This window comes from Lygodium microphyllum, chromosome 7 (assembly GCF_053477565.2).
Source record: "Lygodium microphyllum isolate KBCC chromosome 7, Lygodium_microphyllum_v1.1.10, whole genome shotgun sequence".
NCBI lineage: Eukaryota > Viridiplantae > Streptophyta > Polypodiopsida > Schizaeales > Lygodiaceae > Lygodium > Lygodium microphyllum.
In genome coordinates, this window is record NC_141141.1 from 68469525 (window position 1) to 68484763 (window position 15239).

The 15239-nt window shown below is 41.2% G+C and overlaps 1 protein-coding gene across 2 annotated transcripts; it reads left to right on the forward strand.

Moving 5' to 3' along the window:
• Nucleotides 1-313: 313 nt before the first annotated feature.
• LOC148033557 (glucan endo-1,3-beta-D-glucosidase-like) lies at nt 314-4531 on the forward strand. Of its 2 annotated transcripts, none has more exons than XM_087681503.1 (5): nt 314-984; nt 1103-1927; nt 2369-2529; nt 3159-3589; nt 3776-4531. In XM_087681503.1, exons 1-5 carry the CDS (start codon nt 900-902, stop codon nt 3849-3851), a joined length of 1578 nt encoding a protein of 525 aa, XP_087537629.1. In that variant the 5' UTR covers nt 314-899; the 3' UTR covers nt 3852-4531. The 2 variants fall into 2 exon arrangements, with proteins under 2 accessions (XP_087537629.1, XP_087537630.1); XM_087681504.1 differs by having other exon boundaries at nt 323-984; nt 3159-3537.
• Nucleotides 4532-15239: the final 10708 nt, after the last annotated feature.

The following is a 15239-nucleotide window of genomic DNA, read 5'->3' on the forward strand; positions in this document are numbered from 1 at the left end:
ATAATCTGGATTTGGAATATTTATTCGTACCGATTGGTGGGTGTTGGGGCATGTTTCTTTAGATAGTCACATCCTCGATCTTGCTTTTGAGTCAATTTTGGGGGTTTCGTGGACTTGGAAACAAGGTTCAAGTATTTGGCTAAGGTGAGAAGGGTGTATGGGAATTGTTTACACATGGCACATGGAAAAGCGGTCCTTCTGAAAAAAAGTAACGTGGCAATGGGTGGTGGCATATTGAATGGCAAGGGGACGTTGGGTTTTTGATGTGTTTCGAGGAAAAAAGAAAGGATCCAAGCAGCGCGCTGTGATTTTGAGCTGGCAAGCAAACTTCAAAACTGCCTACAGTCCTAAGAAGGGTAGTAGGAGGGATCTGGGGAAGGTGGGCAGAAACGACTCCGGAGACGCACATTTTCACTTCTTCTTTTACGCGGTTTATCTACTGAGACGCTTGCCATCCTTGGTGGCATTGCATCGCACACCGACCAGTGAACGACTTCGTCACTAACACGCAGGCCGGCGGCCCTTGGTCTTTCATTTGCTTTACTTTTATATCAGGAACTGTGGCATAGGAGATTTCATCATCATCATCTTCAGGATTCAGGACTGTCGGACTCCTGTGCTACACACACACACACACACGCAGACAAAAATAGAAGGTTTCATCACGATCCACGCCTGTTGGACTCGTGCATTCCGCAAACACACGCACTCTCTCTCTCTGTCTCTAACTAACACACACACACACACACACACACACACACACACACACACACACACACACACGCACGCACGCACACAAAGAGAGGCCTTGAATCATTGGTCTCTCTTCAAGACAGGTTAGCACAGATACATACAACACACTCTCAGAGCAGATACGCGCAGAGTGCGTGCGCTTCCAGATGGCTCCGCCTCGTCCTTCAGCTGGAGGCGCTGTTTACACAGTTCTCTTCTCGGTTCTTTTCGCTTCTTCGGTCCTATCAGCTGGTAAACATCAAGTCAGCCTAATCATCTATCGAAAAGGGACAGGATCAATCTTTCCTTCAATCCCCTTGTTTTTGTATGTGTTCCTGATCATTTGTTGAATGATTGAATGATGATGCAGAGATACCTTTGGGGGTGAACTGGGGCACGGTAGCAGACAATCTTCCGTCGCCGGAGCAAGCGGTGGGTCTGCTGCAATCCACCATCATAAATAGGGTGAAGCTATTCGGCGTGGACGCGGGGATACTGAAGGCGCTGGCGAACACGGGGATAGAGGTGATGGTGGGGGTGGGGAACGATCAGATAAAGCCACTGGCGAGCAAGGAGACGGCGAGGCAGTGGGTGCAGGAGAATGTGGTGCCGTATGTGCCGGCGACGAAGATAAGCTATCTGTCGGTGGGGAACGAGGTGCTGTCGACGTCGGACGGGGTGATGATATACGACCTGCAGTTCGCGATGGCGAACTTGTACGAGGCGCTGGGGGAGGCCGGGGTGAAAGGGGTGAAGGTCACGACGGCGCATTCCATGGGCCTCCTGGTGAGCTCCGTGCCTCCGTCCAACGGCACGTTCGGCGGTGGGCCTGCCGCGATACTGCCCCCGATTCTCGCCTTCCTGGCTCGGACCGGCGCGCCCTATGTGGCCAACGCCTACCCGTTCTTCGGCTACCTGGGCAATCCCAACGCCACCCAGCTCCAATACGCCCTCTTCAACGCCTCCGACTCCCCCCGTTACGACAACGTCACCCGCCTTTACTACACCAACATGTTCGACGCCCAGGTCGACGCCGTCTATGCCGCCATCGGCCGCCTCGGCTTCCGCAACGTCTCCGTCGCCGTCGGCGAGACCGGCTGGCCCTCCGTCGGCGATCCCTACGAGCCCGGCGTCAGCCTCATCAACGCCAAAACCTTCAACTCCAACCTCGTCAAGCACCTCACCTCCGGCAAAGGTAACCATGACCGCAACCAATGTAACAACACAAGTTTTCGACATTTGCCCCACGTGGAAATGGGGTTCTTTCCCCTTGGTTTTTTTCCCCCGTAGTGTTCAACATCATGAGCGAGGCATCTTATACCTATGTACATGTGGTTCCGGCAAGGTGCTGATGGCGCCTTGCCCCCTATCTGGGTTCTGCACCTACCTAGGTATGTGGTCCCTCTCTCGTAGAAGCTCATGATGTTCGCGGATTTCACAATGTGAGAATTACAGCGCAAATAGGTCTAAAACTTCCTGTCATCATGCTCAAGTTTTTGGAAGGGAGATCCTCGTACCTTGCCAATGGCTCCCCCCTTACGAGCTCGTGATGTTAAGCACTTCTCACATGGCTTATTGTAAATACCCTTTCCCCACCATGGAGAATAACGACAGGTAATTGCTTCGGCTGTTTCAGGTACCCCCCTTAAGCCCAACTCCACCGTCGAGACCTACATCTTTGCCCTCTTCAATGAGGACCTCAAGCCTGGCGCCGCCTCCGAAAGGAACTATGGCCTCTTTAAGCCCGACATGACCCCCGTCTATGATTGCGGCATTATGAAGAAGAAAGCACCGCAGGTGAGGAGTCGAGGACTCATTCAACAACCTTCTCTCGTCTTGTCGATGTTTAGTTGAGCGTGGGAAACCCTTTTAAGCTCTCGTCTGATCGACGCTTGTCCCAATGAAAGTTGAAATCCTTCTGAGCTTTATGCCTTGCGATGAAATAGGTCTGTTTGTGAACAGTAAGGGATCTTGAAATCGCTCGTTTGGGATGTCTTGTCACGGGGATGGTGGTGATTGTTTAATGGTTCCCCGGGCCAAGTAACAGTAATTGCTTGGCATGAATACATTGATTAGTGTTTACATAGACGGCTGGTTAACATGCTTCCGCCTTTTTGAAAGTGTGGTAAAGCTACTTTCAAAGTTTGGTATTTCGACCCGTCTTCCTACCTTCCTAGAATTTTGTGGCTATGGCGAGTAGGTGCATGCTTGCGGAATGTTTTCCTGACAGTTCAAGTGTGGCATCAAATATCTTTTCAAGCCTATGGATGTAGAAATTGAATTTCGTGGCTGTTTTTGGATTAAACGACTAGTTGCATTTCATGACTGTTTTGGGGATCATACGAGCGGTATTATGAGATTTTTGAAGAATTCACTTCAACTTAGGCGAACTTCCGCATCTAATTGAGTTTGTTGGTGATGATCAGGGCGTGCCATCGGTGGCACCCGCCACCTCTCCTCCTTCTCCTACTTCCCCTCGTCCTTCTTCCCCTCGACCTTCTTCTCCCAGTCCCTCTTCTCCTCCTCCCGTTACCAGCGGCGCTGCGCCTGTGCAGAAGGGAAGCAAACAATGGTGCGTGGCCAAGCCTACGGCGACCGACTCTCAGCTGCAAGGCATCCTGAACTGGGCGTGCCAGCAGAAATGCACTGACTGCGCATCCATCCAGTCGAGCGGGCGCTGCTTCAGCCCCAACACCCTGCGCGACCACGCGTCTTACGCCATGAACAGCTACTACCAGTGCGAGCACAGAAACCCTTGGAACTGCGACTTCGGCGGCAATGGCGTGGTTACCACCAAAGATCCAAGTAATCAAAACTTCCTACCCTTGCTGTGTGAAATCAATCGACTAGCATCCAAGTAATCAAATCCTTTCTACCCTTTCTGTGTGAAATCAATCTATCCAGTTCAGGAGCTTAGCTAATCATAGTCTTAGTCCAGGAACCTGTAATTGCTTAAATTATTGTATGATCTGTTGTTTTACTGAGAGAGAGAGAGAGAGAGCTTACGATCTTACTTGCTCTCTGTTTGCCTTTTGCCTTGCAGGTTCTGGATCCTGTGTATACAGCTCTTAGTACCAGTCGCAGTATTTTGGATACAGCTTTTGAGCGTTGGAGCTTAAACTTTAAAGCTCCGTTCATTACTAAAGTCGATACTAACTAAAAACAAACAATTCGTCGCAAGTTGTGGCCGACGGCCGTGAGCTCCATGTGCCGCCTTTATCAATAAACTTGCCGCACATGGTTTTGGCAAAGGTCGCGGACGCCTTTCTTTTTTAACGCCTGCCATCCAATTTCGAGGTGGTGCAGATGAGGACTCAGGAGACGTTGCCTTGCAATGGGGGATTCCGTGTAGAATTGTACTATTATTGCTGTAGGCCTAGCCTTATTCATTCTTTGTTCTCGGTCAGAGTTCCCTCTTTCAGGATATAACCGTTAGCTATTATATATGCCTTGCCCCCTTCAGGTTCAGGTTCAGGTTTTTTAAACTATCAAAATTTGGTGATTTTACAAAATGCTATACAAATGGCTTATGTATCTCTTTGTGGTTTGTGCATGTGCTCTTTTGGGGCATGCGACCACTGACTTCTCAGTGTGCTCACATGCTTAAAATTGACGTTTAACATCACTGTTCCCATAGGTCAGCATGGTTGAATGGTATGTCTCTAATAGGTGGCAGTGAATGTCCCATGGTATTTTTAGTCTTCTCCGATAACGGGTCACGCTTCTCTCACAATATTGAACTAGCATTCCATGTAGGCGGCAAGCAGTAGCACGACAACTTTGTTCAATAATTCATTTTTCTCTTTCCCTCCTCTTCTCATTCCTCTTTGTGCTCCTAATTTGTTTCTTCTTTCTCTTTCTCTCCAAATTTCCTAAGTCTAGAATCCCCTCTCTCTCCCCTTGTTACAGACTTTCACGAGACTTCAAGTCATAACTTGTCATGAGGCACAAAAAGGTGTAATGGAATGGCACACAAGATATATAAAAAAAGAATCTTTGTATTCTTGATATCGAAAGATACAACATTGAGGCACATCTCAGGACTACATCTATCCTCATGATGTCGCACATGTGAGGTTTTACTATTGAGTTTAGGTTATCACTTAGAGTGAAAACCAAGCAGAGCACAGAGCCACCACTTCTCTTTACATAGGTTTTTTTTGGCTCCAACATCATGGTATAGCTACCAAGCACATACCCTTTACTTTTGCCCCCTCCCAAAAAAAAAGCTTTCTCTTGTATTATTTTTAAATTTTCTCCTCACTCACTCTAACTTTTATTTCCTCTTTTTTCTTTGTCCCTTTTCTACTCTTGCTCTATTCCCATTCTCTCTCTCGTCTTTTTTCTTTTTCTCTCCTTCCCCTTAGTTTTTTCTCTCCTCTTCTTTTACTCTCCCCTCCCCTCTCTCCTCTTTTCCTCCTATCTTTTCTTCTCTCTCCTCTTTGCATTTTCTCTCCTCCCTTCTCTCTTTTTTCTTTTCGTGCGTTTTTCCTCTTTTTCTTTCACATTTTCTCTGTTTTCTCCACTCTTTTCTTTGCTCTCTTTTCCTCTATTTTTTTATCTTCCCTCTCTTCTTTTGTCTCTTCCTTTCTTCTCTTATCTCTCTTCATTCTTTCCTTTCTCTTCTCTCTCCTTTCCTCTCTCTCTCTCTCTCTCAACACGCCCAAAAAGCCTTAAAATTTTTTAGAGCACACTTGTCTACTGGTTGTTGCTTGTCTTCATTGTTCATGTATTGGCCACCAATGCTTGTTTGGTTGGCCAACTCCTTGATTTGCTTGTAGCCTTCTCCATAGTTGCCACTTGCATATTGTTTGATTGTGCTTTCCTCTTGGTTGTATTTGTTGTCGCCTCCTAGTTGTATCTATACTCGCTCCCATTATAAATGCTCACTTGTTCTCGTTGTTTGTGGCCTTGCCCATTGGTGCTATTTTACGCTTCGTTGTTGATTGCAACCTTGTCCTCTGGTACTTTTGTGCCTCTTGTTCACTTCTAGCCAGGTTCAAGTTGATTTTGTTGGCTCGGAAAGGTTTATGGTGGTTCAAGTTGTTTAGAACCTCCAACGAAAATAATACATTGGTATAGATTAAAACTCTTGGATTGATTGAGCTTGAAAGAGGAGTCTCAAAACGTAGGTGGATTGTGGGTGCATTTTTAGCCTTTTATTCGAGAGTGAAAGGTGCACAAGCCAACGAGTAATTGAATCCCTTTTTTTTTCAATGGTTGGAAATATATGCTCTACTCATAATAATTTAAAATGCTCAATTGCCACGCCATGATATTATTTAAAGTCTACCATTGTGATGAATTTCCAGTTGGGCCTCTTATGCGTGTCCTTCCATGAAAGGTGCTTCTTGTGATCTAGTAAGGCACTCCGCATTTTTTTGCAAGAAGCTGGTGGAAGTCTTAGAGGCAAGGCATATGCAATTTGATGATTTGCATTGACAACATGAAAGAACTTCATATTAGCAACCACACTCAACTTCATATCATGATTGAAGAAGAGGCATAGTGAGACGTCCATCAAACTTCCATGTCTACAAAGTCACTGAAGTAAAACCAAATACTTCCATTTTTAGAGGTACTTGGTGGATTGAATCCCCTTTTCAAGGGGCTAAAGTCTTCCACCAAACTTCCATGTCTACAAAGTCAACGAAGTAAAACAGTTACTTCCATTTTCAAAGGTACTTGGTGGATTGAATCAAGTTCCCCTTTTCAAGAGGCTAAAGTCATGCTACCATGACACAAGACACATTCAAGTTTCAGGCTATTGTAGGTACTCGTTGGAGTTTACATGCTCAGTGGACTTACTTGAGTAGTCTTTCATATCATCCTATAGCCAACAAAGAGGTCACCAAATTGAGAAGATTCACAATTGACACATGTATTGGTCGGTGGAGGACTTTCTTGAGTAGCTTCAAATATTGCCCGCCTAAAAGGTGAAATTTCATGTGGAGGTAAAATGTACTTTAATTCCATCTAAATGTGGTATGGATCTAAAGTTGGATGAATTGTGTCACTGAACTCAGATGTTGAAATAGGATTTGACTTGGAGCAAGGCCATGCTTAGGTAAAATTTACTAGCACAAGTTCATATAATCAAGTACAATAGCATGCGGCTACTTTATTTGATTACTCTTAGCCTTGGGTTAGAACTCTAGGAGTTCATGAAGTACATTCATTTCTATTGTCAATCATGATCTAATGGTGGCTGAAAGAGCTATGTTTAAAGAAAAGCCTCAAGTCTTGCCATATAGATTGAACCACTAATGTTAGAATCTTAACATACAATACAAAGTTAGGCATCATATTGGTATAGCCAAATATGCAAGCTTGAGAAAATTAATTTATTAGAAGCATCCAAGTGTTTTGACATATTGCAATCTAGATTGGGTCCACAATTAAAGCCTCCTAAAATAGATGTATGAGGTCCTCTACTTCTCCATCCGTAAAATCCTTATTCAACTTAGTGTCCCAAAGTTGATACAATCTTTCAATGGTAACTTAAGCTTCCATATAGTGACTATAATTGTGAGGCTTGTTTCTCATTCAACACTTTATCCCAAAATTGACAACTATGTTTTTAGACCTAGAAATAGCGAGGGCCTTTTTAAAATAAGGAGATTTCAAAGTTTATTAAAATAATGTGTTGTATTGATGATAATAAAATATTTACATTGGCCCTTGAAATTGGTGACGATTCGTAATAGGACTCACTATGCTTTCTTTAGAGTGTTATGGATAGCTTCGAATTTACCTAGACCTTTACAAATTGTCAAAACATCCTCTAACTAGATTAAGAGGAGTGAAGTGAGATTTTCTCCCATGAAGAATAGGATTCCCAAATAGACCTACTATCAATAAACCTGATGGCATTGTAAATCCTCAGGGAGGTAGATACACCAACCCCGTAGGTATATTGTTTCCAAATTCAGGACAGCAACTAGTTCATTGTTTCCAGCCTGCAAATAAGCTCCAAAAGTGAGCATTTAACACTCCAATATCATGCTCAAATTCATGATAATAAGGGCATATACATTGTTAGGATGAAAGCCACCAGTGCCCTGGGATCACATGCTGTTTACTATAGTAAATAGCCAGTCTGCACAGGTCTGTGATGAATATCTCAAAATCTGTGAGGAATTTGAAAAAACTTTCTTCTGCAAAGTTGTAGATCGCGTCGAAATGGTCAAGAATCAAGGGGATGTTTCTCCAAAAACTATTTATGTAGCAAGATATAGATTTTGCAAAAAATGGGCTCCAAGCACAGTCTCCTTTGATGATGTTTTCTTCAGATTTGATGTCTTGATATCAAATGGCCACTGCCAAGCCTTCAAGCTTTAGGCATTCAAGCTATGATACCATGTTGGAAGAGAGGGAGAGAGATAGAGTGGAGTGGAAGATGAGCCTCAGCTCATTGTTCTTCTTCTTTTATTATTCTTCCATCATACTAACTAAAAGAGACTTACACACATAGGTATGACTAACCAAGACTAACTGTGGTTAAGCTACTGACTACACCGACTTATTGAATGTCACACATGTGTACAACTGTATCCAGCTAATGTTGGTCACACATATAAAGATAGAATGACCGAAGAGTAACGGGAGCTTGATATTCTCACACAAAGTGTATGACTTAAACTTGATGTACAATTGGGCCTTAGTCACTGATGAGAAGAGGCCTGAGTATCAGGACTTAGAAGGTGATGGGTAGTCAGATGAGGGTGATTTTGACGACGAGTACGAGGATTGCTGCTCCTTCAGTGGGACAAGAGTGAAGGGGAGATTGATATGATAGAATAATACATTAAGGGACACATAATCGAGCACATACGAGTAGACTCCAGACCGTGCAAGGAAAATGCCTTTAGAGTCAAGAAAGGAGTCATGCGCGTGGATTGCGATTGCACTTGGTTAGAGCATATAGGCATAATGGACTATGAGCAAGTAGGACTAGTCCAGTCAAATGATATGCCTATATATAGGACGGGTTCACCTTCCGAGTTGTGACCACCAGGGGAAACTCCCTCTTCTAGTATGGACAAAGAGTTTGATTCTAAGTCAGAAGTGAGTTCAGGCAGTGGTCCCAATATTCCTCAACCTGCTAAGACTAGATGCACCAAAGGGGACCTACCCTTTCACATGAGGCTCCGAAGGTTAAAGGAGAAAAGGAGGAAACGACTTAGGGACATGCAGGAAGAAGAGCAAAGAAAACCACAAGACCTACCAAAGAGGTTCACTAAGTTCTAGAAAGGCGATAGGGTAGTGATCTTGCTGGTGGCCAAACGCCAAGGGCAAGCAAGCAAATCAATAGAAGGACCCACCAAGGTCAAGGAGGTCAATTTGGCTAGGACATCATACTCATCATGTTCAAAAGTTATGTTGTCAACAATTACCATCATTAGCCATGTGAGCTCATCATCTTTACAATTGTCAAGATGAAAAGCCATGTATTTAATCCTCAAAGCTCTGTCATACTCATCATGTTTGAAAGTTATGCCGTCAATAATTACCATCATTAGCCATGTGAGCTCATCATCTTTACAATTGCCAAGATGAAAAGTCATATATTTAATCTATGAAGATGTCAACTCTATCATCAATGACATCATACTCATCATGTTCGAATGTTATGCCATTAACAAGTACCATCATTAGCCACGTGAGCTCATCATCTTCACAATCGCCAAGATGAAAAGCCATATATTTAAGCCTCGAATCTCGTGATCACCCTGATTCCTTCTGAACAAAGTAACGAAAAGTATGATAGTCCCTCCTTAAAGCTTTCCACAAAAGTCAACAAATCATCAAGATAAAAGGCTAAAGAAAAGCATTACACTACGAGACTTGGGAAAAAATGTTTTTTTTCAAGGCACAGTGCTATTGAGGAAACACACACACACACACATAAAGAGAGAGAGAGAGAGAGAGAGAGAGAGAGAGAGAGAGAGAGAGAGAGAGAGAGAGAGAGAGAGAGAGAGAGAGAGAGAGAGAGAGAGAGAGAGAGAGAGAGAGAGAGAGAGAGAGAGAGAGTGTGTGTGTGTGTGTGTGTGGGGAAAGAGGATAGGTAATAGAGGGAGTAAGAGAAAGGGATATTGAGAGAGAGAGAGAAGTAGCCAAAGAAAGTGAGATAGAGATAGTGATAGAGAAGGAGGTAGAGAAAAACATAGTGAAAGAGAGGGAGTGATATAGTAGGGAGAGAAGTGAAGTATATAGAGAGAGAGAGATAGAGAGAAATCAACAAAGAGGAGAAGAATCTACACTGGCAGATGCATTTTGACCTTCCCCTTACACAATGACTCTCTTCACCCCCATCTGCCTACTCTAAAATAAACCCATACCACTTCCTTTTTTTTTTCTCTATCATCATCACCTTGCTCTTATTATTTCCCTTATTCTCTATTTGGGGAATACATTAGAAAGACTTTCAAAAATCCATCATGATCTCATCACTAAGCCTACCCTCCTAAGCCAAATTTCTTGCTATTTAAATCTCATCTACAATTCCTTTGTATTTATTCTTCTACTTCAAAGGTTCAAGGCTCAAGTCAGAGAAGAAGGAATCAAGTAATATATCGACAAAGATGGCCCTTAGGTGAAGAAGTACAGGAGCTAGATAGGAGGTAGCATATGCAAGTGATACCCTTGTTCCACAACTCCAAGTTATTCCTTCGTATTTTATAGTGGTCTTGTTAAAATATGGATAGAAGAAAATCTTGTTGAGAATTAAGCTTAATGGTATTGAAACCAAATCTACTTAGTATAACTGTAGCTAGCTATTACCAGTCATGTGTGGCATAATAATGAGTTTGGTCAGATTTAACTCAAGTTAGAGATGTTTGGTCAATTAGTGACCTACTTTCATACACTGTATGTGTGACTTAGACTTCGTACTTTGTGTGTTACAATGAATGAATGAACAATGAGTATATTGTTCTCTATTCATGGCTCCCATATCTCTTCCCCTCTCTTTGAACATGGTATTAGAGCAAGGCTTTGTGGGAGCTGAAGTATGAAGTTGGGAACTAGATACAACTTTTAGCTTGTGAAGAAATATGCTAAAGTATTGATAGCCATAGTCTTTGTCTACAACGGATGTACTTAAAATTTGCTTCTTCACATTTATTAAAGCCTATTGAGGCTTCTAGAGTGTATCCATTGACATGTGTTGAAGCTTCTCAACCAATCATTGGTGGTCAGCCATTGGCACCAAGTCTTGCAGGATTACCCACATTGCTTGCGCCTATTTTCTCAAGCTTTTGGAATTGATGGACAAGTTATTTAATGCTCATTGACACTTGATACACTATTGGAAACCTTGACAAAGGCATTGGTCACTCTCTCGATATTGGCTTGGTTTGGAGATCCACATTGAGTGGTTTTTCTTAGTCATTGAATGTATGTTGCAGACAGGGTGCTATCATACACACATGGAAAGCATATACATCATTGTTTGAAGCTTATTAGAGCTCATGTTGATGTCCATTGTGATGCTCAAATGATGCTTGTTGGTTATTTTGGGATGCTATGTGAGATGCTTTGAGCATTGGCTGCTTAGTTCAAAAGTGTTCTATTGCTAGTATAACAACTCTTTTGGTTTGTTATTGACAAAGTGAAGGCCCTTGTCCATATCTACATGTTGAACATGCAATTAGTGATGCTCATATGGATATATTTTGACTCCTAGATGTTATGGAAAATGTTTGAGATGCTACTGAGATGAGAATACCTTAGCTATTACAAAGTTTTTCATTATTGGTTATTATCGTTTGCTTATCTGCCATTGAATGTGCAAGGGTTACACTACATGTTGGCATGAGTTTTATGCATCTACTGATGCTCCTATGGACATGTTTTAATGTTGGATATTGTGGTGATGTCCTGAGATGCTTTTGAGCTGATTTGGGCCTTTTTTGAGCTTAGTTTAATTGTCATTTTTCTACTATAACAAGTTTATAGTCAACACTCATCTTTATAGGTCATCCATAAAGCAAATTGATACCGATCGAATATTTCTAGTGGATGTATTGAATCTTTGGGTATCATGTACATGTATGGAGATGTTTATGGGATGTTTTGAGCTATAGATTTGAACTGCATTTTCTATCTTAGAGCTTGGTTACACTACCACTAACATTGGTAAATACATGTGGCTTATGTCTTGAACAGTTGATGATATTTGAAGCTACAACTAATACACTATAATAGGTTTTTAGAGATTGTTTGAAGGAACTATTGTTGTGTGAGTAAAAAGACATTGCATTTTCTTGAATTGGTATCATTATGACTAATGCAATAGAAGCTGATAACATCACTCAAATTATGGAGAAGAAGCTTGACAATAAGAACTTTACTCTATGGAAGTTTAAAATGCAAAACTTCTTGATTGGAAGAGGTTAGTGGGATATATGTCAAGACCTAAAACAGGCCTGAAACTGGCTCTAAGGCACTAGTCGAGCTTATACCACGCACTTAAAACCACCCCACACGGCCTTGCTCAGCTAGGACTGTCTAACACTTTGCGTTTATAGGTTTTTGTAGTCCAACAAATGATTCCTTCTCCACTCCTCAAAAGGAGTCCCTAAACATCTTGGTGTTATACACCACATATCACACACATAGGGATCAGTCAATCACCGCAGCCATTACGGCTCTCTTACACCTCGGGGATCGGCCCCAAGATGCGTTGTGAACATAAAACACATTTGAAACAAAGTCCACTCTTTTGATAAACGATACATGAGATGATAGATAAACCTCACCAAATAACTCCCACGGAATCAAATATCTAGCCCTATGGCTTGGGAAACCTCACACTCTCAGCGTCGGGTCATCACTCATATAAACAGGTGCTATGCATCCATGATACGATACCAGGTGGTGCATCAATGCAAGTGTGAATATGACCATCGTGATCAAATAAATATTCATTGAAAATCATGAAGGTGAAAGTGTGAAGACAATTCTTTGCATGATTTTCTTTTTTACTACGATAGTACTTCATTGCTTAGGGCTAGCATCGAGTTCCCTCATGCTACTAGTCCCTTTAATTTTAAACAATCGAGAACTCTATATGATATGCACCATGAATCATCAATATTTAACGCATTTTAACACTCAACAACCCCCTACTCCCTACCATTTAAGATTTTACATGCGTTGATAAGTGTAAGGCATTGTTTTTAATGTATTTTTCTTTATTGAAAGCGATAAGAACTCAGTATAACAAAGAAATGGGGTTGAACTAAGGCTAAAACTTATGCTTTAGCTCCATCATATATCCACATACATTAATAATATTTTTTTATATTTTCATGATATGAAAAACTTAATTTTTTTATTTTTCTTTAATTTTATCTATTTATTTATATAAAATTACATATAATTATTGATTTGCAGATGTAGACTGATCACTCTTATTAAAAATTATTTTCTTAGCATATTTCATTCCATGGGAACGGCAAATGTATACCAAAAACCCAAAAATCGCATATTTTCCTTTAAATCACCTAGTCTCGAGTTTTGCGTGTTTTGCATATAATTATTATACGACTAATTTTTTAATGATTCTTTCAATATGATTGATCACAAGGAGGATTGACAATCAAATCCAAGCATTACTAACAATTCAAATAACAATTGATCATGAAACCGCAAAATCTACATTTTTATCATAAAATCACTCATTATGATGCATGTTTTTCAATGTTGGAGGTTCGTTGACACTCTTCAATGGCCATTGACAATCAGTCTAACTCTATTCATGTCTCTTTCCATTGTCGTATCATCGTTTGACAAAAAATGTCCATCTCAGCCTATCCCCCCTCTCTTTTACATTGATTCATAAGAACAGTCCACAAGAAGAGAGAGCAGAGAGGAGGGAGAAAGACTAAAATCAGATCTTGCTGAATAGTGTATCAAATTCGATCATTTCCGTGGTGAAGGAAGCGAGAAATCGGTGCATCTCATAGCCAAGTCTATTCCCTTCATCATTGCAGATCACAAAAGTCATTTTTTAATGATGGAAGAGGGCATTAAAAAAAAACAATGCCCCCCTCCCCCCCACACACCATTTGTGAAAAGTTGTGATGTTTCATTTGTAAGCTTGTTTAATCTTAAACTTAAGCTTTAAAAAAAACCAGATTACTTTTTCTTGTTCACACTCTGATCGAAGCGGGTTTTCTGATTTTGGGGGTAAATGCACTCGGATTTGAGATTCGACTAGATGACTGACTTCATAACATCGAAATTTATAAACTTGGCCACTATCACACACTTTTTGGCTCTTGGATCATATAGCTACTTCTTCATAATACGAAACCTTGCATGGATTAAATGGGGGACCAAACAGACTCTGATCGACGAATTGAGACTTGCATTGGCTTCCTGGCATCAAACTCCATCTAGGAAAACTCTAGCTCATCAATCTGCAACCATTTCATTTTGCATGATAATTTGGTCGTGACGGCCTTTCGGGCTATTTTTTGCTTCAAAAATAGCTGTTAAAATTTGCTATATATATATATATATATATATATATATATATGAGAGATGAAGTTGAATCAAAGTTATCGAATAGATATTTGACTCCTAATCAGTAGAGAGCTCATAAGTAGTGGATGAAAAAAGACAATAAATTTCTACATTGGTTCTCCTTATGCATATTATATGCTATGGACATGCAGGTCATGAATTGTTGGTCTCCAAAGGATGCATGGGAGATTCCTATGAAAAATTATGGGAATGTAACACACGTAAGGATAATTCAGCTTAAGCAGCAATCCACCTAGAGAAAGATGGGCAAACAAAGTGAGTGAACCAAGGAATGCAAGACTACCTCAGAAGATATGCTCAAGTGGATCAAAAGGATCGAGCACTATACCATGATGTGCTTGAGTTCTTGTTATGAGCATAACAAGTGCTCTTGGAGAGTGAGGAGATTTCTCTCATAACTTACAATAGAAGAAATTGAAAGAGAAATTGATCTAGAACTTGATTGCAATATAGGTAGATTACAAGAGAACTTAATTACAAGAGAATGCTCACAAGAGTGTGGCTTGATTACAAGACAAGACTCGATTACACGACAATACTAAAACAAGACAAGAATCAGAAGAGGACTTACCTTACAAGAGCCTCACAATTAGTATTGGAAACACTAAAGGGCTTGTAGTCCAAGACCCCTATTCATACTAGAATTAAGGAGATTAAGGGGAAGGTTTATATGGTGACATCATTGATAACATAAGCATAATTGACACAAGTGATGACATAATAAATATTGGTGTAAGCATGGATGCAAGCCTTGTCAAGATTGTGGGAGAGAAGGAAGGAGTCTCACTTGTAGCTTTCTTGCTTGCACAATGGGGGAATACACACAAGGGTGGAGGCTGAAAACAGTTTTCCTCTTCTTAGTTGTGTAAGCCAAAAAGAACTCTTATACAAAGAAATAGAAGAACCCTATATATGGGTCTCAAACCAAACTCAACTAACTAAGGTGGCATACT

Coding starts and splice junctions, on each gene's coding strand:
- LOC148033557 (XM_087681503.1), top strand. CDS start 900: ATGGCTCCGCCTCGTCCTTCAGCTGGAGGCGCTGTTTACACAGTTCTC. Junction 985..1,102: donor TTCTTCGGTCCTATCAGCTG/GTAAACATCAAG, acceptor ATGATGATGCAG/AGATACCTTTGGGGGTGAAC. Junction 3,590..3,775: donor ATCAATCGACTAGCATCCAA/GTAATCAAATCC, acceptor TTTGCCTTGCAG/GTTCTGGATCCTGTGTATAC.